This window comes from Rhopalosiphum padi, chromosome 2, assembly GCF_020882245.1.
Source record: "Rhopalosiphum padi isolate XX-2018 chromosome 2, ASM2088224v1, whole genome shotgun sequence".
In the NCBI taxonomy this organism is placed as follows: Eukaryota; Metazoa; Arthropoda; class Insecta; order Hemiptera; family Aphididae; genus Rhopalosiphum; species Rhopalosiphum padi.
The window spans coordinates 44,995,067-45,020,053 of NC_083598.1; the positions used below are offsets into that span (position 1 = coordinate 44,995,067).

Here is a 24,987-nt window from a genome sequence, read left to right on the forward strand (position 1 = left end):
AAAAAAAAAAAAAAAAAACTTGAATTTTTACATAAATGGTATTATGTATAATGCATTTTATACGTATACGTATCATCATATTCAGGCATTACACGTCGACAACTGTCGTAACTATATCCCTATACACCCATAATACACGGCTGTAGATATATTAATATCCAACGTTGACGATATAGTGGATTTAGTCTGGTATAATGCTCTTCAAAGTTGATGATTTGAATTTTACATCTATGTAAGATAAGATAATGTCTGATACATTATTGAATTCAAAATGCTTGTATATGAAAGAAACTACAAAGTAGACGAGACGCCACCGCTATTATGTCTTACTATAAAAGTCTAATAAAATACGTGGAGTATACAATGCACGACGGTGGTTGAAAATATTATCTTTTCTTTTACAATGTAAGATTCAAATAATATAGTCCTTTATCAGACTACCTATGCAAAAAACAGCATACAAATAAAAATGGGAAAACAACAATACTTTAGTATAGTCTCTTTTATATGATATTCAGCTAAAATTATATTCTTTTGAATATATCTCTCATTGTCTGTTTTTTTATTGATAAATTTGACTTTATATATTGTTATTTTGATTGATTTTGAATGCTTACTTGTCTCTAAGTAGTAAATTATCGACTGTGGCTCCGAATAGTAGAACGGCAGACAGGTAAACCGACGATGTACTCAGAATAGCTAATATTGTACCAATGGGAATTGATTTTTGTGCATCTGCTAGATCTCCAGATCTATTAGAACCGGCCATGATTCCTAAGTAAAAATAATTAATAAATAATGTTAACAACAATAATAATAATAACAAAAAAAATGATAGAAAATAATACTGACCAGTTACGGACGGAAAGAATATACCAATAAGTATAGTGAATGTTGTGGTGATATCTACCATTACCATGTTATATGTATTCTTACTCAATGGCTGGATATCGTCTAGACTATGACCTCTGGCTATGTACTGTCCAGTTTCCAAAAAGTTACCATAGATATTTTCTGTGACATAAAAAGCACAGTTTATAGTTTAAACAAATACCGTTGGTATCGTTTTTATTTGATCCGGACATTATGATTTTTAAAAGTTGGACAAATTAAAAATATAATGTATAGTAAATAATTATATTAAATAGAAATGTTTTTTTTTATAAACTGTTTCGAATGAGTTCATAACTCTAAGGTACAATATGAAAATATAAATACTGTTAATGAAAGATCTTATGTTTTTACAATCAATTTTTATCAGTAGTATAATATATTATATTTTACTGTATATGATAATAGTAATTGAAATAATCGAATTCGATTTGATTTAAGTAGACGCAAAAAATGTCTACATTCAATGGTTTTGAACTTTTGCGTATAGATCGCCATTGTAGTCGAAACGTTTTAATAATTACATAGTAATTTCTGGAAATCTATAGGTGCGAGTAGTTGGAATCCTAACCTATAATAACTTGGGTAAATAATGTTTATCGACGAGAATATTGTCATGACTAATATTAATTAATTTTCTTGTATATATAAGACACCAACCGAAGAAAACACCACTGCTAATGCCCCGGATGCCTTTTACAATTGATGTGTTATGCATTTCGAAGTAGCTATCGCACGGTCCGGTTCCATTGGCGCAGTACATGTTGTGCAAGTAACTACCCGCCGCTTTAGTGCAGTATTTCAAATCCATATCTTTCAGCAGCCGATTACCAAGCGAGCACATGCTGAAAAGTAACACGCGTGTGCGTAAAACGTTAAAATATGACAATCACAGTACCTAATTTTTTATTTGAAATATAACGATAAAGAAAAAACTACGAGACGGGCACAGAGCGACCGATGTACTCGGGTGCTTACTAAAGTTTATCGCTGCCATGGAAGTTATAAAAAATGCCCACGTATACAGACAATATGGACAACAGCACGCAGGCCAATGCCACGGACGCAAATTTGTTGACAAACTTCACGCCGACGTATACGATCGAGCTCATGACCATCAGCAATATTGTCCCGTATACGCGGAAATTGTTGTACATTATACCGCTGTCTTTGGTGAAGTCGCCGAAAATCGATAAGGTTGGCGCCATGTACGTCTGTTGAAAAATAATAAAGTTCGACGTTTGAAATAGAAGCTGTTTTAAGTTTTGCACGCGTATGACTTACAACATACGATAATATTATTATTATTGATATATTTTATGTTTTCGAAAAAGCGTTATTGTTTCGCTGTTTCTTTTATGCGATGCGCCAGCATACATTTAGAATTGAAATATAAATGGAAGTTATAGACGTCGTATCGTACTAATGTACTATTGTACTCGAATAGTTCGTTTAGTTTTACCATGTATTATATAATATTATATTACTTATTATATGTAGTAAACTATATGATTAACGTCCGACGAGTGGTTAGAGGAGGAGACCCGTATAAAGAGAACTAAGTATACCTACCTCCTATACTTAAAGCTTATATTTTGCATCCCTTCTTGTAGGCTATTAGTTTTAACTACGAATCGTTTAGCTCTTGTTAAAATGTATCATTCAAAACATTAAGTATCATCTATATGTTAAAAATAAAACATAAGCTATTTTAATTAGCAATAAGTTTTTTAAAAAATTTTTACAATGTTTTTTTTTAATCACAATTATTTAAAAATGTATACGTTATTGTAACTTATAGCTTATTAAAGTACGAGTATAATATAATATATACTGAAAATGAAATTTAATATTTTTATGTAACAATATTACCAATCACTTTTATTTAATAAAAAACTTAGTCAATTTGTTTAGTTATTAATTTCATAAACAAGTGTATATTAAAGATATTCTTAACCTCCACTAGTTATTTCTAAGTACTTATGTATATAGTTTTCAATTAAGATTGTTCTGTATGTTTTAACCCCTTCGATCGATTGACAAGATACTCACGAGTATGATTTCAACTGCTCCGATGATGTACATGGACGCGGCCAGTGTGATACCGGTGTAGAAGAGCATACCGACAGCTCCCCCGCACTCGGGACCCAGCGATCTGGATATCAAGAAGTACGGCCCGCCAGCAGGCACAACACCGTTCGTGGCTATGGCACTCATAGAGATAGCAGTTAACATTGTCTGAAAAAATAAAATATAAATGCGTTTATTAAAATTGATCGGAGATAAATTATATTAAAAATGATGGACGATTATATAGTTGGTGGGTAGGATGAGAAAAGTTTTCGCATCACGGGCGTATTACAAGTTGGCCGAGTTGATATCGAAGTTCAATCTCCGCGAGAGAGAAGAAAATAATCGTTAAAAATCATTGTTTCGTTATTTACATTTAAGTAATTGGACGACCGTAAAAAATAATGTGATACGCGCGCATACAGAAAACAATAATAATATACGAGTATTATAATGTCTATATATTTGCGCGGGTGAATGGCTCGGAAAACTTATATATAAATATGTGCGTGTGTGTATTAAATATTATATACATACATATGTACACATATACATACATATAATATGGTGTATAGTGTATAATAAGTTGCATTAAGATAATTAAACCATAAATGTAATACGAAGTGATATGAACGTTATGAATAATGGTTGTAAAATGATCCCTTTGTGAATATCACGGTTGTTGGATTTTCCGTTTAACCTATAAATGTAATGGTTTATGTAATGAAATCTAAAAAAAAAAAATCATAAACGTCGTTTTAATCGCCGTTTTTATGGTTTTAGATGTGCTATTACGGTGCGTCTAGTTCAAAAAATCCGTTGTAGCCAACCTATCTATTTTTTTCCAAACACCATGTGCGTTTGAACGGGAAATTTTGAAAATGTTTATAGTTTTTGGATAACATACTTAATATAGATATAGCAATATAGAAAATCGGCAATATCTTGGTGCAGTATTATGGAGAAGTTTATTCAGTGGCGCAACTAGAATCTACTTTCGGAGGAGGCTTGTATTATATTGAGTATAAATCATATTTGTGGGGGGAAACTGTTACATTCCTTGGCCATTTTAAAATATTAAAATAGAATATGTTACAATAGGATATTATGAACATTATGTTATGATATTAATATATTATATTATGTAGCGTTGGAGTCACATACCATCAACATCGTCATCCATATCCTTTTTTTTTTTTATATATATAATAGGTATATATAAAACAATAGACTTTTTTATGTACCATGTTTTTGACACCACTATAGAACAACTTTTTTTTAGATATCTTTATTTTTTTTTTTTTTGTAAAATTGTAACAAATAAAATACCACTCCGAGAATCTCTCTACCAATTTTATTCATTTTTAGCCAGTGGACAGTAAACGTTAAATTTCGTTTTTCACTTTTCCGATGAAATATTTAAATGGTTTCACGGTTATTTCAAATATCTCCAACCCATTCACAGGGTTATTTTTTTAAATTTTTGATCTAAAAAAGACACATTATGGTTTTTCCAATTGTTTGACAATACCATTGAATAATTTCACTATTTTTTATTTTTTTTTCCTCAAGCGATGTCGAGTTATTATATTATGGATATAACTGGTATATGTCTGGTATGGCAAATCTTTATGTATAGTATATTATATTATATATATAACTGTAAAATTTTCATTTGTCAGATAACTATATTAACATTGTATTCTATAATATAGCTTAAAAATTAATCAAACATTTTGGAGAGGGGAGTAGTAGCTTAACTGGTTGTGCAACTCCTTATAGGACTATATTTTATATCTAAAAGGACTTAATTTGTGTCTCATGTATATGATGCGTGTATATGTTTTACTAATATGATTTCCAAAAATAAGATTGTTCCGATGATTATATATCACGCAAAGGTCTGCATGTTTTGCATGTATTTGGTCATCCGTATAGACTTTCACCTCAAAGTGACTCATTTTATCAATGGAATTTATGTAAATATAAAGCAATCTGCCCTGCTTATCATATAAAAGCGACGAAAAACTAGTAGCAGAAACGCATAAGTAATTAATAGTAGCGGCGTATCATAATGTATAACGTATGGAAAATATGCGCCAGAGGATAAATTAATATTTGAAATATTCGAAAGACGCCGTGCCGTCTTAACGATGTTCAAACCTGTAATTATTCATAAAGAATAACTTTTGATTAAAATACGGAATTCTGAGGCGTACAGAGTTTATAACGGCATGCTGTGACGCACAAAGAGACATCACGCTTGTGTGAACTTAATTCGAATTCTGTACACCTACTGAGTACATTATAACAAACAAGTTTAAAGAATCCACCACCCGGTCGTTTATGAGTGACCTATTTTTTAGCTATAATAATGCACACGGGTAGAAATGAAATTTTAACCAAAACGGCTATAACGTTCCTCTCATTTACGTTTAACGAGCACGTGCTGGTGGTAAGTATACTTTTCGTAAAATGACTGATGGGGTAGGGGATTTTAATGGCTACAAAAAAGCTCGTTAATTGATCGTTAACAATACAAAACAGTGGTCAGACCAGCTTGCGTATTTGAATAAGCAGAATACCAGCTGTTTTGTTTGACTGTAATATTGTAGCATTTAAAAAACCGTTCGCTTGAAAACTAAAATGAATCGCAGTCAAATGAATGAATACCGGCAAATAAAAATAAAAAAAAGAATAAAATTATGCAAACTATGAACAATTTCTAAACATATTTTTGTTGTACCCTATAGTTCGTTAAAATTCATTACTTAAAAATTTTAACATAACGTGCGATTTACATTATTATGTAATATTCACAATAAAATATTATTCAAGTTAAAATTAATATATTATGTTGTCATATATGATTAAAAAAGTTTTAAAATCACAACTAACTTTTTAATTTGTTGTGTAATAAAATTTGAATTTAATCCATGCGATAACAATGTCAATATTAAATAAGACGGTTTCAATTTTGTTGGCTACCCCTGTAGTATATATAATATTTATTAATTAGGTATAATATAACAAGTGGTTGTCCAATGGAATATTATAAAGAATAACTACTGTGTTTTTAAATTTAATATCGAGTATATCAGATGTTTATAATACATACTTACATAATAAAAATAAATCGGTAATGAGATAGGTGTCTATAAAATATTGGGAAAAAAACTATGAAGTGTTATTGCTGCGGAGACAAAAATATTAAGGTAGTTGGCCAAATATTCAGAGGAAAATAGAGTTATGTACAAAAGAGAGCAATGTTTCTAGTGAGACTAATGCGAGAATCGTGAAGTCAGCTGATAATGTTATGAGTTTGAAATGGAAAGCGAGTGATAATTAGTAATCATATTCAATGATAAGTTATTTGGGCCATAATTCTATTGTTGTGTTGTTATTATTGTTGGTGTCATTGTATTTAATATTTATTTTTATACATAATATATTAGACTTACCACGCAGCAACAGGTGAACACGATTCCAAACCCGTAGACGACGCCTGCCGTGCCGACAACCCACGATAGCCGAATGAACAAAATGACTCCGAAGATGTTCTGTACGCACGGCAGGTAGACGCCGACCAGCGTGCCCATCCTGGACGATCCCTGTTTGGCAGTGGTTGACTTAGTGTCAGACTCCGCCAAATTCGGGATGGTGTTCGAGTAATCGGCGATCGAGTTGAGGAAAGTGGGCACCCGCGGCCGGTCATCCATTTCATCCTGCAATCAGTCAGGTACACGATGATAAAACTTGTTAAGTCATAATATTAGTGTTTTTGTACTATCGCAGTCTATCCGACCATCTATGATATAACTAGCTGATTGGGCTGACTGTATCAGATTACATTTTTAAAAATAATTTTTGTATTATATTATGTACCAATTTTGTATCTTTTAATTTCATTTCAATGGTCCAAAAACTTATTAGAGATATTAACTGTTTTTATATATATAACTGCATTACATAGAAAATTTACATTCACCAGTTTACGTTTAACATCAATAGTTTTAATATTAATGTGAATTGACTTGTTATCAAATTTAAGACAAAAAAGTCGTTTGTCTTACGACGATTTTTTAGATAACAATTTTAATTTTTAAACGCGTTAAAATCATTTTTAAATTGCAATATTTTAAATATTCATTAGTTCATTACTCACTCAAAAACAAAAATTAGAATAATAAATTAAATAAATGCAGAGGTGCAAACATAGAAAATATTATTACTCCTAAGTAATACTTCTTAATTTAATTCACCATTTAAACTGGAGAAGGTAAACGTGAACTGCTGAATGTAAATTGTCCATGTCATTTGCTTGTAAATAGGAGTATGTGGGTGTGACGTCTTCCATGTTCACGATAATCATAAATCTGTATTTTATTCGGTACAGTAATAATTTATAATATTATTGTATATTATATACGGATTGTAGGTACATTACATTTATCATTTTTAAATAATAATAATTGCGTCAGTCGTTCTGTAATAATACGAGGAATTATGAGTAGGGTGTTAAGACCATTCGATTTAGTTCAGTTTCTAATATCCGTGGAAGATCATATTAAAAATTTAATTTGAGTACGTAAAGAGATGAGACACTTCACAGAAGTTTATATTATTATTTCTGATATTCAGTTATCATGAAATGTGGAATTCATAAAATTTGGAGTAACCAGAATTGTATGAAACGTATTACCTAAATATTATTTTAAACTGTCTAAATTCCGTTAATATTTAATTATTTGATATCTATAGAACTATAATATGGTTAAAGGTAAATGTAAACTGAAAAACTTATAAAATAAGTAAGCCCCGTACAACGATTACATTTTAAATATTAATAAAAATGTTTAAATTCGGTTTAATGCTAATAAATTAATGCTTAAATTATTTAATTGTATAAAAATACTAACAAAGAAAAAAAGAACATTATATTGTATTATATTTATCTTCGTACAATATAAATTTAAAATATTACTTAGTTTTGTTCTATAAAAAAAATAAAAAATACATTATGATTAAGGATATGACATTTTCAATACCTATGAGACATAATTTTTATACTAAGGGTTAGTCCAGCCTCTTGTATTCTAAATTTCTAAATGGATAGGTACGAAATATTCACGAAAATTTAACAAACAGTTTTAAATCGTGATCTAGTTATAATATTCGAGGTGTCATATAAATTTTAAAAATAGAATTTAAAAATATAAAATAAAAAGACAATAAAAAGGAGTAAGCCTGTCCAAACCTTGAAATATGACTTCTAAGTGTTGGGTTATTACGGTTTTTGGCAATAGAAACAACTTTTTCTATCTAATAAATTAAAGTAACAACATTACTAACTATTGTTGAAGGTATCTATATTAATTGTTTGAGATTTGTAAAAAGAAGTAAAATTTAAGTCTTCAAAGTAGCAGATAAATAATAATTACCTATATAATTTAATAATCCCTTTATATTTTAAAATACAACGTAAATTTTTTTAATGTGTAAAGGTAAATAATTTTGGTGGCATTGTACTTATTTGGTTAATATTATCTTACTCTCAATGAGTATTCATAAACTTTGTATGAACACCAAATATAAGAGATTTCATGCATTTTGTGTAATTATAATGTTAATACGAGTAATATATTATTATTATTTGCTTGTCAATCACGTCTCTATATATTTCGTAATGAATAACATATTACACGTACTAGTACTACAAAATAGAAGGCTTAATAATATGGTACTTAATCTAAATTTTAAAATGATATAGTTTATAAACGACAGGAATACACGATAAATAAAATAATAAAGTGCTTATAAAGACTTATTTAAGTCAATATTATTTTATTTCTGTGATTCTAAGTTTTTTTTAAGGAGTTATAATAATATTTGATCAATTTCCACACAAAAAAAGTTATATTTATTTAATCCACTATTTTCATTGTAGTTTTTTTATATTTATTGAGACATATACAATTTAGCATTATAGCCCAGTTTCAGACAGTATCCCTTTAAAAACTAATTAATTTCTTTTGGAAGTTTTCCAACAATTATATTATCAGATTTAGTACTGTTAAACTACTAAATTTTTTTTACGTTCAATTGTACAAAAAAGAGGTATATTATTTTAAAATGCATTTCAGGATTTTACTAGAATATTTAATTTGTTTTAATAATACTTACAGAATAGAGGTATAAATTCGTTTCATAACCAGAGTTTCTATTGTTTTCGGACGAGTACGTTTCATCTTTAACATCACCTGTAAATAAAATTATTATTATTTTTTATGGAACAAGTAATTAAAAATGTAATATAATAATTATATAATAAAAAGATATAAAGATTGATATAAAAAAGTGAAATTATATCGTATCAATAAATTACGAAATCTAAGTATAACATAAAAATAATTAAATGCTACTTATGATAATCACAATATGATAATATATGATAATATATATTACTATTTGAATAAGAATAATATATTAGTATTATGTATAAATACTTTATAATAATTTTGTATGGTTCAAACAGTTAAAATTTTATCATTTTAATAAAATAATGTTGAAAATTTAAATTAAATAATATCAAAACGATTATACATAATATTATGCTGAACCTTATTAGAAATAAAAAAACATATTGACTATTTTACACAATTAGAAAACTATAAGATAGTTAAACTATTGTAGAGTTAGGATCTCCAAGACCACATGACATGTGTTTAAAATATGTATTTCAATAATGTACAAACCAAACTTTTATTTATCAGTTAGGTACTTAGTAAAAAAATACTACACCCGCGGTCCATCGATTTAAGCCATTCAAGTGAGAGCTGGGAAATCTTCATTTGTGCCCTGACCCATTTTTGCAATGCCCATTATTGTGGTTAGGGAGTGAAGGACAGTGGAAGCGGTTCTATTGATTTGCACTTTAATAAAAATATAACGAACGGTATTTTTTTAAAACTAGGGACAAAAAAGGCTTTTTACATTTATTATTTGTATTTATTTTTACTGCAACTCTTCCCTCACTACAATTCACATAAAAATACCAATTACTGTCAGCTGATTACCAAATAGATAAAAAATATATATAAATAAATTAACAATAAACAAAACAACGAGAAAAAGATTAACAAATATCCAAACGATAACCCTATGGAGTATGGACACACTCAAATATCAAGTAAGTCAAAAATGCATTCGTATCTAATGTGTTAAATAAAAAACAAGTGGTCTGTTTTCTAGCTATAGATTGATTTTTGTTGTAAAGAAGAAAAACGATATAAAATTTTTTAAGTTTTATAACAAATATTTTATAAATTTTATAATAAATATTTTAATTTTAATATACTTATTAGTATCGATTATAAAAAATTGAAACTACACGACTTAAAATAATTATAATAGTGCAGAAAGTAGAAGTAAAATTTAGTTATATAAAGTTGATTTATTAAATAAAGAGTTTAATGTGAAAATTAAACACATTAAATACTCATTACAGTAAATTAAAATACACTATAAATTATGTAAAATCATTTAGTTTCCAAGGAATAAAAATATCTATTTAAAAACTTATAAACAAAATAAATTGTTCCAAAAGTTTTGTCATTAGGACGAAAATGCGTCAATAATTAATCATTAAGTCTAATTAGTTTAAATATTTGACATAAACTTTTCAACTAAAATTATTATATTAAAATAATTTATTAAATAACATTTTGTCTGTAGTTCAGAAAATGTTAATATATTTATATTTACGACAGAGTTTAATACAATTGAAACAATAATAGACTCGTATGAAAGTAAAGTGTAAACGATTCCTCAATTAAAAAAATATTGTGGTATTATAGTTCCATATGCTTGCCCTTGGTAGCATATCAAGTATATCCGTTAGTGCATGTTTATTTTTTGACAAATTACCAACATTTTCGTTTTTTTATTACACTGCAACTGCGTTCTAGTATTCAATTATACGCTTGAAAACTGTGGCTAGACATAAGTAGTAATAACCTATCCTCGAGATTATGCAAACAAAATATAATATACGTAGGTATATCGTATTATGTAAACGTTTCCAAACATTTTTACGATTATTTTCTAAAATCGAGAGAACCGTATAGATATAATACTCATATGTCAAAGTTGAACAATAAATCACTATAGCATGAGTTCACGAAATATTATAAATATTTTTTGACGGTTATTATAGTCGGTACAAATGTGATGTCAACAGCAGGAATTATAACGGTCTTATCGCGTGTATGTAAATATATTTTAATTGCCCTTGCATTCAGTATTTCGTCGAACTATGTTGATCAATCGCTAAGCATTATTATTGGCAATGATTTAATTAATTTTCTTTTGTTAGCGCGATGCTATTAATTTTGTAATTATACCAATTAAACCGAAACGTTGCGATTTTGTTTACACGTCGTTGTGAACGTGAAATGCGATCAGCATTAACTATTTCGTCCTTGGAGTATGCGGACGTGGTATCGCTGTACCTATAATACCTACACTTCAGTCGGCGAACATTTAAAAACCGTCAGAATCGAGCGTTTTAGTTCTGCAGAGCTCGTTGTAAACTGACTAGCCCACATAAATTATTATTACCATACCTACTAATCGTTTGTCACTAATCCGACTATTGTTATTAACGGAATTCAACGCGAAACGCAAAACAGATATAGATATGGATTATGTATAGACAAACTTTTGAAGATTTGAGGGACGATCGCCGTTCAATGCATCTTTCGCTAACATCGTTGTGGTTATACATTAAAACAACAGTATTAAATCCCTTCTCCCAAAAAAATAAATATCGACGGCGCACCGTTTTAAAAAACCATACTCATCGTTACACGTCATATCGTTTGAATAAATTACACACGTCTATTGACCTTGGCCAGCTTCCTCATACGTTTGGTTTTATTTCGCTCGCAAAATGAGACGAGTACTTTTAAGTTTTTTTTTTCGGTGATAGTACTACACCAAACCTCGTATTGGGTCGGACGACCATACGCCGTCTCTGGATGACTGCAATCGGGAGTGGGCGTTACGACCACATACCGACGGAATTGACGTCAGGTTCGTGCTATGCGTGTTACACGCCCTCTTCCCCTCCAATGCAATCACGGATCACCAATTTCCATTGGATTAGTAATGCTTGTCGTAACGAACTCCGTTTGGTGGGAAATATCATGGATAGGTGGGATTTAAGAAGACACGCGATTCCATCCAGTTGCGCCGGCAATAGTCACGACAAATACATAAATATTAATATTTCACTCATAAATAAATATTACGAAATATCGCGTAAAACGAGTGAAAATCCCTCGGCCCACTTATTATAATTATATTAAATTGACAGAGTGTAGACACGTAGAAAGTGATAAAATATCCCGAAAAATAATAAAAACTACCCGAAAATGTGAGAAAACATAATATCCGATGCTTGTGGGAGTTGAGCACGACTCCAAACAACCAACCGAAGGACGCAAAGGCGAACGGAATACAAAAAATAAACTATATAAAAATAAAAAGCTTTGGGGATCCCCATTACTCCCAGTCGCCCCCAATATATTATGTCCACCGTCGCACTGACGTTCACGCGCTTTTGAAATTTATTATCGCCGTTAATGACGACGATGGTACATTCATATTTTATAGTAGTCTATATGAATTATAGAATATACAATATACATATTATATATAATATATATATATATATGCATACGTATATGTGAAACATCTATTATTATTATTATCATCATTATTATTTACATCAATATTATTATTATTATTATACTATACTGAGTAAGAGAGGTCGAAGTCTATGTGGGGTAGTTAATTATTATCGAGGGTGGTGGTGGCCCTAACTGAAATCGTTTGCACGGCGACTGTGCATGTTTATGATATTTTATTACTATGCATGCAGGTAAACGACGTACAAATAAATTATGTAACGTCCCTCGATGGTAATTCGAGAGTCCGATGTTTGTCGTGTCTTCGACTTTGGCAATTCACAAACGTACAATATTTTTAATATATGTGTACAAAACAAAATTAAATATTATATTCTTCCGATTTGTTTTTATCGTGTACAATCATTCGGAATGTAATGATGAGAGCACCAGTAGCGATAAAACAGAGCAAAAATAACACTTTTCAAACAGAATAATATACTCTATGTATATAGATATATATTATACGATGGATGTAATAAATATTCAAAATGCAGTTCACGTTTCCCGTATTTTCGTTTATTTTACCATAAAATTATATTTGAAAAATTGGACGTTTTATTGTTGGGTAGTCTACGGTCGCGGGTCATATTTATAGTGCACTGCTATTTGTTTACAACCACCGCCATCGTATATATATATATATATATGTACAAACCGTCTATTATATATTTTTATATAGATACCTTGGAATTGTATACACGTCAAGGATGGATTATAGAAAGCCTATTAGATTATAAATGCCTTACTGAAGGTTACTATTAATTATTAATCTATAGTCTATACCCATGTTATAAATGCAATTTTTACCCTTGTCGATTCAGAACCCCTTCCATTAACCTACACGCGTATTATATAGGCCCGCAAAGTTAGCCACCCAAATTCTAAATTTTTAATTCTAGTTTTCTTAATAATTAGTAATTCATTTGTACGTATTGCATTTTCTCTTGAATTTTTCTAAACGTTATACCCGTCCTAAAGTTTTAGGTACTGTGTATTGAAATAAAATGTATTCGAAAGTTTTTTTTTCATAAAATATTATAATAAAAATATTTGAATAGAAAATATTTTTTTAAATACATTTTGTTCTTTAAAAGTCAAACTTTGTTGGAAGTTATTTTAACGTTAAATTTCTTGATTTAATTCTTGTCATAGCTTTAGTACAATGTAATACTTGTAGTATAAAAAAAAATTCCTTTCTAAAATTATACCATACGTCATTTCACTGTAACAAATCAATATGTTAATTAAAAAAAAATATCTCTTTTAATTATTTTTTTGTATTTTCAGCAAATGATTTGGATGTGTAAATTTCAATGTACAGTTAATTCGACTGACCTTTAAAGTAAACCTCAAAATATCCACTTTGTGCTTACGCATCTCGATGGAAAAAAATCAATATTTTTAATGCGCTTATTACATATGAAAGGACAACTATATAATATAAAGAGTAAAGACTCTTTGTAATAAAGAATCTTTTTGCAACATATTACTTTTTCACGCTTTTAAATTATTATAATTACAATCTCATTAACTTTCATATGTACAAAAAATAAACCTTTATATTATACTATATTTTAATTAATGAATATTCAAAACGTCCATTTGCACTTATTATATATACTTCTGCATTTATTTATAATATTATATATATATATATATATATATATATATATATATATATATATATATATATTAAAACAAATCAGATATAGATCACTCCGACCACTTCGACACTGGATATGTCCTTATAATTATGATGTGATATTTAAGTAAATTTAATTATAATAATAACTAATAAGCCATACATATAAAACAAACAATTTTGAATGTTTAAAGTTTGAGCTTTAATCATTTGCTGAAATATCTACAATATTTATGGTAATCGGCAGCTTTTTATTAGGCTTAAAAAATAATTACAAAAATCTTAAAATACTATTTGATTTGCAAGGGTTCTATATTATGAAATGTTTTGAATATACGTTTCACTTACAATTTTTCACAGAAGAAAATAATAATAGTAATAAATATAAATCACAAAAAAATAATAGTCAATCGGTAATGGATACCTTACACAGAATACAAAGTATAGTTAATAGTAATTACTTGCATTCCATCCTCTTAAAATTTATACGATTTATTGTTTATTTAATTTAACTGCAGTTGACATTTTTTCATACTCTATAATATAGACTATACTATCGAAAATTGTTCAGCCGTATCCAGTGAATATGTAGGTATTTATATGGTACGTACAATATGAGTTTTATATTTTTCTACAAAGAAAGTTTTTTGAGTATTTTTTTCATTCTAAGCGACCGTGAAATAGAACTTTTTTTCGGGACACGCCGGAAAATCTACGGGGTTCCGGGATCGTAAATAACGGCAGCTCATACGAACGCCCTTCTCCAATCCTCCTTCGTTGTGTTTAAACATCAAGGGCTTCCCTTCAATAGATTTATTACTTTTATTTTTTGTTATTTATTTATTTTTTTTTTTGTTCCATTAAACAAAAAGGGTCTCCTCGCAGAAACCCGGGTAACCATTGCTGTGCTGGATGAACGCGTTGTGTGCTTGTTTAAAAAAATCTCGGGGTCAAATCACCGACGAACGCGTAAAGCCCATCATCGGGGACGAGCTTTCGAAAGTAGACATTCGTTTGAAACGGTTCCTCCAGAAAAAACAACTATTGTTCCTCAGGGAAATATGAACCACTTGTATGCAGATCACGTGTGTTTGGTGTGCCGATTCTACCGATCTGTGACAATCACGTTGGCTTGTCTAGAAGACTATATCGTAGTCAAGATCAAGATAAATATATAAAACTGTGTTCACCTATTGGACTAAGATTTAATTTTTAAATCTGCTTGAATAATATTATAACACTATAATTTATAGACGTACGACAGTACCCAGACATAAAAAATTTACACGATATAGACCTTGGCTCCGTTAATTTTTGTTTATTATTATAAGATTGTTACATGTATTATATTATAAGTATTGATATATTAATATCCATTTAACGATTCAGCCGATTTTTTTTTTTATCTTAAAGGTGTAATGCAAATTTATATGAATATTTAATATATTTCTAGAACAGTATAGTATATTGTATGTGACAACTAGATATTTTGATTTCAAGATGTTTATTGTGCCTATAAAGTATATGATATAAGGATCATATTAATATGATCTACACTCTTATCTTAGACAAAGACGGTAGGTATAACAGATAATTGATTCTATAATTTAGATTAAAATTAGTCTGTGAATGTATTAAATGTATAATAAAATATAGGGACCTCTTGACAGAGCGTAGGTCTCGTTCGCATTGATGGTTATTGAGGCACTTGCTAAGAACGTAGGTAGGTACCTCACAATAAAATTTGTTGATTTCATAAAAAGGCAAATGGTATTTTTCCACTTTATGTGATGCAAATAACACAAGTTCTCGAGGGTAACTTCAAAATATACCTACCATACAATGCATACGGTGTTTTCACTTAAAATAAAACCAAAAAATATACAATGGTAAGTTAACCAGGCTTTGCTATTCTGAAAAAGTTAACTTAGTGCTATTATTTTGTGTTCGTGATGAAAGACAAATAATAACATAACTGCTGGCGGCTTGAATGTTTTACGCAATCGCTATTATAATACCAGTGCCTATAATGTTTTTTGTCTTTCTTTTCCTCACCTTTTACCTGTTTCAAGTTCTTTATGAAATTTTTTTTTGTTATAAATGAAAAAAACTATGGAAAAGAGAAATACAAAAAAGTCCCTTAATTAATCCTTAATTCACCGGCCTCCCCACGTTGAATGAATTATTCAACGATTGTTATAGGGACGACTGTTTGTTCATCGTCAAAGCGCGTTTGGTCTCTCTTCTTCATTAAAGTTATAACTTTGTTAGCAAAAAATTAATTATTTTCCATTGTCTCGCACGTTTTTCTTATCATATATATCTGTTACCTCTAAACTAGTAAATCGCATCCATTGCAATGTCCTACTAATCAGTAATCAGATACAACTGTGGTGTTGGAAAAAGAAGACAAGCAATTAGTTATTATACAATGACAAGATTTTTTATTAAAGTAGGAACACATTTTATTATTATGACAATAGTTTTTTCAAATATTATATTATTAACTAATAAATATTCCAGTATTATTTATTATTATTCTTTAAAAATGAATTGTGTTTAAAAATCTATTTTGGATATTACATCAAGCTTTTTATTATAATAGTTAAATACAAAACCCACAAGTATTAGATATAAATAATCATTAACTTCATAATATCGTCGATGAAAGTATATTATCTTCCACGTCATTAACATTTTTCAAGAACTTTCAGTAATTAAGTACAAAACGCTTTTTAATTTTTTATACTAACTTTTAAGTAAAATTAATTTATAATTTAGTACAAATAAACAAAATTAGGATAGAAAATCATTATAGCTGAACTAAAAACTGTTATTTGATATTTTCATATACAATTTAATTATTTTCTAAAAAATACGTATATATTGTTTTTTTTTTTTGTAATGTAACTCAAACTGTTTTATGACGATAAGTTACTCAATAATAAAGTTATTCAATAAACGTATAGTAACATTAAATTTTGTTTAACCGACGTCGTATTAGGTATAACAATATCTTATTAATAGAATGTTTAATCAATCCAATCAGAGACTAACGGAAATTATTCGTTATGGTGAGTATGTAAGCATAAACATCGAGCTATTATTTTAATAAGACCAAAATCAAATTGTTAGGCTACCAAGAGGAAATAGTTAAATATGTTTGATAGCGATAATATATGCACCTATTAAAAGATATTTAGATCTATAACTTATTGTGCGATCATAAATTTAAGGTAAAACAAAGAAATATTATTAAAATTGTATTTTTACCTATGTCAAATAAACATTAATAAATTAGTATGTATTATTTTTTCTTTCGATTTGTAAATAGTTACTTACCTACATTTAAATATTTTATCGTAGTATGTTTCTACTTTTCTACTATGTAATGAACTATTATAATAATTGCTTTATTGAAATGTTAAAAAAATTAAAATTAATTATTCATAATAATAGTTTAAGTATGAAATTACCATTTAACATGATATTGGAGAGTTTAAATAACGATTGACGTTCAAGCATGTTATATATAGAGGTAGCCTTATAACTATTCATTGTCAGTATCTTAATACTCAACACATGTTGGCAATGTTCCGAGGTTAGAATCAAAAACAAAAGTAGAACGACACATATTTTACTTAAGATTCAGCTATTATTGTTTAACATTAAAAATCACCTACATAGTACAATGTGTCATTCCAAATTTTAAATTATAAAAATTGAAATAATAGGAAAATAAAATAATTTAATTATTATAGCTAGTCTTAATAAATTATTAATACATCTATACGAATTGTAGTATATATCCACTGTTAATCTATAACTTTGCTAACTTATCGAGTTAATTTAATTTTGTTTGGTACCTACCTATCTGCAATACAACTGAAGCATATTTATTAGGTAATGGTACTACAAATTTAAAAATTAACATAATATGTTTCATGGCATGATAAAAATGACCTCATTAGTTAGTTAGTGTTTGGTGATTTTAAAGTAATGTAATACTTTTTAAGTATATAGACATTGATTAAATATTGTATATTTAATCAATGATATAGATTTAATAAATTATAAAACATTCATTGCTTTTAAAAATTTCGTGTGAATGTGCATGTAAATATAAAAAAGAATAATTTGTATGTAAGTATTAATGATTAATGATATAATCTCAAGCTTTTTAAAATAAAAAACAATAATGTTAGTTTTAGATTCTGAGCAAACTGATGAACGTATTGGTTTTCAGTCATATGTGAGTGTGTTTTTTTATAAGTACTTGAAGACATTTTTTATGGTAGAATAAATGCTTCATTTTTCAACTTTAGTATCTCTTTTGATAAAAAGTAAATATAGTGAGTACTTTTAGAACCGTAAAAATGTTTTAGTAATTTTCTTAATAATTGTGAGGAAAAAATACGGAAAAACGGGAATTTTTTAACTATTTTTTGACAAAATCGATTTTCTTATCTTGTTTTAATTAAAAACTAACAACCACAGATACTAAAATATTTTATCAAATGTTTCTATTGACATTTTCTATACATAGTTTAATTTTCAAAATATTTTGACCCTTTTTGAATTATTTATAGACATTGGCATTGATTTAGTTGTTTTTACTATAAATATATTTTGTAATCGGTCGATAAGCTTGAAATCTTAATACAAGGTTCTTTATATATTGTTTATGAAGCTGTTTGAAAATATTATTGATACATGGGCATAATTTATTTGAAATAAAAATATAGATATTTTAAGATAAAATTTGGATAGACGAAATAAGATTCAAACGAAGAATAACAATTTTAATTATTTTGTTGTGATAAAAAGATATTTTTTATGGGATTTTTATGTAGGTATATCACTGTACTTATATCATTATATTTTATTTACATTTAAATTAGTTTTAAGCTATTACCTATTTAGTAATGACAGCATTTTATGCTAAAATGGGTTTAACTCAAAATTGAATTACAATAATAAATTATATAAATATATACTATTATTATAATTAAATATTTATAGTATAATGAATGCAATGTTTTCGGTAAAAATTAAATCAACTTAACCTTAACGTAATGCTAATGCCTAATAGTAAAATAAATTACTTTAATATCAATATCAAGAAACATATTATGGTGACTGATGAATCATCATTGATGATATATACTTGATAATATTACATGACTGTCTGCTCAGAATTGTTTTTTGTTTTTAATGATTTTACCACTGAATTCAAATTAAATATATGCATTACACCTACTGCACAACATAGTGGTTAGTATATTTGTTTTTAAAAATAGAATTTGTACATTTGTTAATTGTAATAATATGTTTTGTAACATCTAAGTTTAGAATATTTAAAATTAGTATAATATTTTGTATAGTATTGAATATTTGCTTAAGTATTTTTTTTTTATATAAAATAATTGGTACACTAACAATGTCAGTGATGTATTTTCAACATGCAACTATTGATATAGAACAGCGGTTCTCAAACTTTTTTTTACGTATCACTTAGGTATATTATCAATCAGTCGCGTACCACTAATGACTAAAACTAGAACAATCCAAAATCCAAGGGTGTACAGTTAAATACATTTTTTTTTAATATTAAGGCAGTAAAATACTACAATTACAGTATAATTATTTTTTATTTATTATTTTTTTTAAAATAAGATATGAATTAAATAATTGTATGGGTATATTATCCAAAAACGGTCATTATGCGGTCACTATGTAGTCTTTTGCGTACCACTAGTTAGGTACCACTAGTGGTACGCGTGCCACAGTTTGAGAACCGTTGATATAAAATATTTTAAACGTGGCAGCAGTTGTCTTACAAAATATTCACGATAAATAACAGACGATTAACAACTATAGGTACCTATAGCATATTAAATTTTCTGATATGAACGAAAATAACGATAGTTGCATAAAATTTAATTACAATAGCTAATAAGTATCCATAAAAATTATCATAAAATAAATTACAAAGACCCGATTTTTTTTTAACCTGAAGAATGATTACTTATTTATTATCTTTTTACTAACCGATAAGTCGAATATTATACTATACAATAATTGTAATACAAAGTATTCACAAATTTACGATTGCCTAGATTGTAGTATTAACTATCAATATAACAATACTATGTTTTATATTTAGTATACAAACAGTATTTTTTTCTCTTTCTTTTTTTTTTTTTTTTGGTACTAAATTCACCTAGGCTTGTGTGTTCAATGTGGTTGATAAATCGGTCACGGACGATATTACGTATAATATATTATATTACATGGTGGCCAGTGCGATTTATCACAGAAGCAAGTCCATTTAACCGATAAAAACTATACCTATATATATAATATACACACACACACACATATGTATGTATGTCTATAAAATAATATGTACAGCTAGACGATCTGACGTTATAATATATATACTTCTTCGTGGGGTTTGTGCGGTATGGTTTGCGAAACGTGCGAAACTGGGAAGCGTAAGCCCCGCGGGTTGAACGGCCCGTCACGTCAGCCGGAGACCAAACAAATCGTATCGGTTTAGAGTTTAGATGTACATATAAAATATAAAATAAAGGCCACTTCTCTTCTTTGGATTAAGAACGCCGACAGAGTGGTATGCTGTGAAAATTTGTCGAAATTCTGGAGTTGGGTCGACGGTCGACAACAGACGTAGCAACTATAATAATATTGTCATTTATCAGTTTTGATAATCGTAATAAATGGTACCATATCATAATAATAATCCACACCTGTTTTTGTTTAGTGTCCATTTGTCGAGCTCGTGGTTCGTGAATCGTCATCAGACTTTTACTCGTTATCGATTATTATTATAATAATAATAATTTTATCTATTTTGTCTCCGAAAAAGTTTGGGATCCGCGTGTCACGGTTAATTCGATAAATGATGGTCATATTATTATTACTGCAAACGGCTTTTTAATTACTTTTTCTATGTTATTTTTGCGGAAAATCATGCCAGCCCAAGTCACAACCATAATAATAAAATATATTATGAGGTATATTATTATACGTAGGTACAACAATTATTATTATTATCGGCACGTTTCCGGTTCGTTGTTTACAAGTACGTATATATTATTATTATGTAATAAATCTTAACCCCAAAACCCACTCGCCTGAGTAATATTATAATATATATATATATATATTATAATATTACCGTTGCAAGTATCATATGTGACATGTTGCGATGATATCGTTTCGGCTGAAGCAAAATAAGTGAGTGCCAAACCCTGCCAACCTACATCGTCAAAAAGGACGATTATCTAATGCAGGTAATATGTGGCCTTGGTTATGTTTTAAAAAAAGCTCATTTTTAATACAATATACGGCCAGTGAGACTGAAAGTTTTGAAAACTAGCATTAAAAATGTTGAAAATACCCGTAGCTGATCTATTGAATAGTGTAAAAATATATATCTACGGACAGTGTTGATTACTCGTACTGTTTATGTGGTTGTAGAGGAATACTAAGTATTTTATACGAAATTTAAAATACGTGAGACATGTCAGACAAAATAATATCGTAACGCATTATCATAAAACCTTGCTACCAATTAATGCAATTGCGGTGACTTTATCCTCAAATTAGTGCCAAACGTATGCTTATACAGAAACGGAATCGGGAAACGACGTATTAAAAATTGGACTAAAAATCTCAAATATTCCAATTAAAATTGTGTTCCCGCATATAAAAGACGCATGCAGGGTATGTGTGTGTGTGTGTGACGGGACACGCTTTAATAATACAGGGGACTCATCGATTCTGCTAGTACATAAGTAGTTTTAACAACCTATTGTTCCACTACCTATCAATTTTTACCTGTGGCCATTGTGATTGCTTTTTAACTTTATTATGTAACTAAACTTAGTGCAATATCAAACTTAGGTTCAATTGTTGGAAATACTTTTTCATGTTTGTATAAGGGTACATATAGGTATATATAGTACATATATTCAAGATGTATATAATTTAAATATATTAATATCTATAAAATATTAAAATATACCTAATAAATAATATACTATTAAAAAATTAGATAATAATAATTATACATGTACATTTTTATGAATTTTATTTTTAATTTTGAGTAATTTTCAGTTTTTAGTGATATAAGGTAATTAACAAATTAAACTATATTATACATTGTCTGAATAAATATAAAAATCATTGTTGAAATTACGGTTTATAATATTTGTTCGAAAGTTTATATTTTCATGTTCTGTACTGGTTCCGTTAAACTTACAATTTATAATTAATGGTATCAATTCGTTGTTTATCAACTATATGTAATTGTGAAGTACGCAGATGTATTTTTTTAATTAATAAAAAAATGTCTAGCAAAATCGATGAATTCCCATTTATACCTACGTTTATTTGATATCAGATAAAACTATTGGTACCGTAAACAGTCGCAGTTTTTACGTTGTTAACCGACGACCGTGTTCGTGGAAAATTTGAAACAAATAAAAAAAGATTATAAAAATGGATACATTTTAACAATGTACTGATGTATTAACAAAAGAGTTTCCGCCGGTTCATAGCAGAGTTGCGTTAGAAAACGTGGTTATAACGTACACCCATGGGACCAATCAGCTGTTGTCCGGTCACGTGGTGCTGCTGCAGGTCTTTTACACAATAATTATAAATTATGATGAAAGCAGGTATGTCAGGTACTCAGGCGTGTACAAACAACGTGACAGATAGTCATTGGCACGTTGGTTAAGTGAAAGTGCGTGTTATTGCAGAAGTTTGAAAATTTCATTCATATTTCATTATGTTTTTAATCTTTTTTTTCAACACAATATAGGTATCTACAATTATTAAATAATTGCATATCATACACGCGATTTGATATTATTTATAAATATATATATACGATATACATTTGTCAGAGTGTGACCTTTGTTTTCGATAGTAAAATTACTATCATATTGTCTAACATAGATAATTTTTAACGAGTTATCAATCCGCGATTCGCCTATTCAGAAGAATTGGACTCTTCTGCTTCATTACCATTAGACAAATAAAATAAATATTTCTGGTCTAAATAATATTCTATAGCCTTAGCAATCACTTTTTTGTAGTATTCTTAGTTATCCTAAAAGATTTGATATTGTTATGTTTTTATAAGTGTGGAATAAATAAAATAAATTAAAGAGCGATGGACAATAAACATTTTTGCTAAAAGAAAGATCAGTGTCTATACTGTCTTAATACTTGACATTTGATATTTTTTCTGTTGCGTTTTTCTCTAATTTCAATAAATTTCGCAGACTTTAGGTACTCACGAATATGAATTTATCTTTATTAAGTAATAGGATACACTCATGATCATTACATTTCTTTTACAGATATGACATTCAATATTAAAGAGCAATACTTTATTCGTGAACCATTAGTTGGGTGCGAAATATAATTTCATATTGTACCCGATATATTTTTTCCATCCGATTAACACTAATATTTGTCAAATGACTGAGGCTTAGTACATATTACACAGTTTTTCAAATAAAATAATTAAATCTCCGTGAAAATAAGCCAAAAGTTTGGAATCCCCAATATTTATTTTCTAGCTTTGTGTATCATATTTTCATTGTTCTTTCATATCTAGACACTAGTTTAGTGTAATCGTCTTAAACTGGAGATGAATTGTATTTTGTTTTGATAGAATCATATTTGCTCTTTAATTAGATATATTCGTTAATTGAAAAATGGAGTGTACCCTTATCAAATTTGAATTTATTTAAGACGATGAACTTTAGCATTGAATTTTGATTCAGTGTCTAAAATGTGCAACAAAAGATTTTTTTAAAGCACGCACCTGTTTTTTTTTACTAGCGGTGAAATATTTCGTATTTTATTCATTCATTGTTTCTCCTATAGTAAAGGGTTAAATGTATCAAAGATCCATCAACGTTATCGTTTACTGCAATAATTTTTCACATGACATATTTTAATGGATTTTTACTAAATAATACAATAAATCGCGAAGCATCAATCGGTGGCACTGAGATTACCAAAAATATTAATATCACTTTTAAAATTATAGAAAAACTAAATAAATTCGACTTGTGTATTCACTAGGTTTGTATTGCTACATTATTTATTTGAAAACTTTAACAATAAATTTTAGGTTGTCACTTTTATAATATTTATTTATGACATAAAAAAACCACATAAAAATGTTTCTCAAAATGATATTAAATATATATTCTATATAAAATTATATTATATTATTAATAATAATAAGAATTTATAAGTATTGGAAATAATAATAATAAAAAAAATTAAATAATTAAGTTTGGATTAGGAAATTAAAATAGCTGTATATCATTATGTAACTATATTAAGTAGATTCCTCTTTAAAAAAATACTAAAATCAAGAAGACAATATCATTTAATGTCCAACAGACTCATAAAGTATTAAAATATAACTGTAAACCCACAACATAATAATCATATATAATATAGATAAATTTATATATCTATGTATAAAAATCTAATGTCTTTATACGAAGTCATGAGCGTTTTAATAATTTCCCAAATGAAATAAACGTATCTAATATATATGTTTATTATGTAGGTAAA

The 24,987-nt window shown here is 28.2% G+C and overlaps 1 protein-coding gene across 4 annotated transcripts in view; it reads right to left on the reverse strand.

Moving 5' to 3' along the window:
• LOC132923469 (solute carrier family 12 member 6) overlaps positions 1 to 24,987 on the reverse strand; it is a 253,901-nt gene that overhangs the window by 7,492 nt on the left and 221,422 nt on the right. For all 4 annotated transcript variants that reach the window (XM_060987485.1, XM_060987487.1, XM_060987486.1 and 1 more), the window contains 7 exons: positions 9,145 to 9,221; positions 6,423 to 6,686; positions 2,944 to 3,129; positions 1,870 to 2,105; positions 1,552 to 1,736; positions 853 to 1,014; positions 618 to 774 (listed from right to left, as the gene is read on the reverse strand). In XM_060987485.1, the coding sequence (XP_060843468.1) occupies positions 618 to 774; positions 853 to 1,014; positions 1,552 to 1,736; positions 1,870 to 2,105; positions 2,944 to 3,129; positions 6,423 to 6,686; positions 9,145 to 9,221 (1,267 nt within the window). The remainder of the gene's footprint in view (positions 1 to 617; positions 775 to 852; positions 1,015 to 1,551; positions 1,737 to 1,869; positions 2,106 to 2,943; positions 3,130 to 6,422; positions 6,687 to 9,144; positions 9,222 to 24,987) is intronic.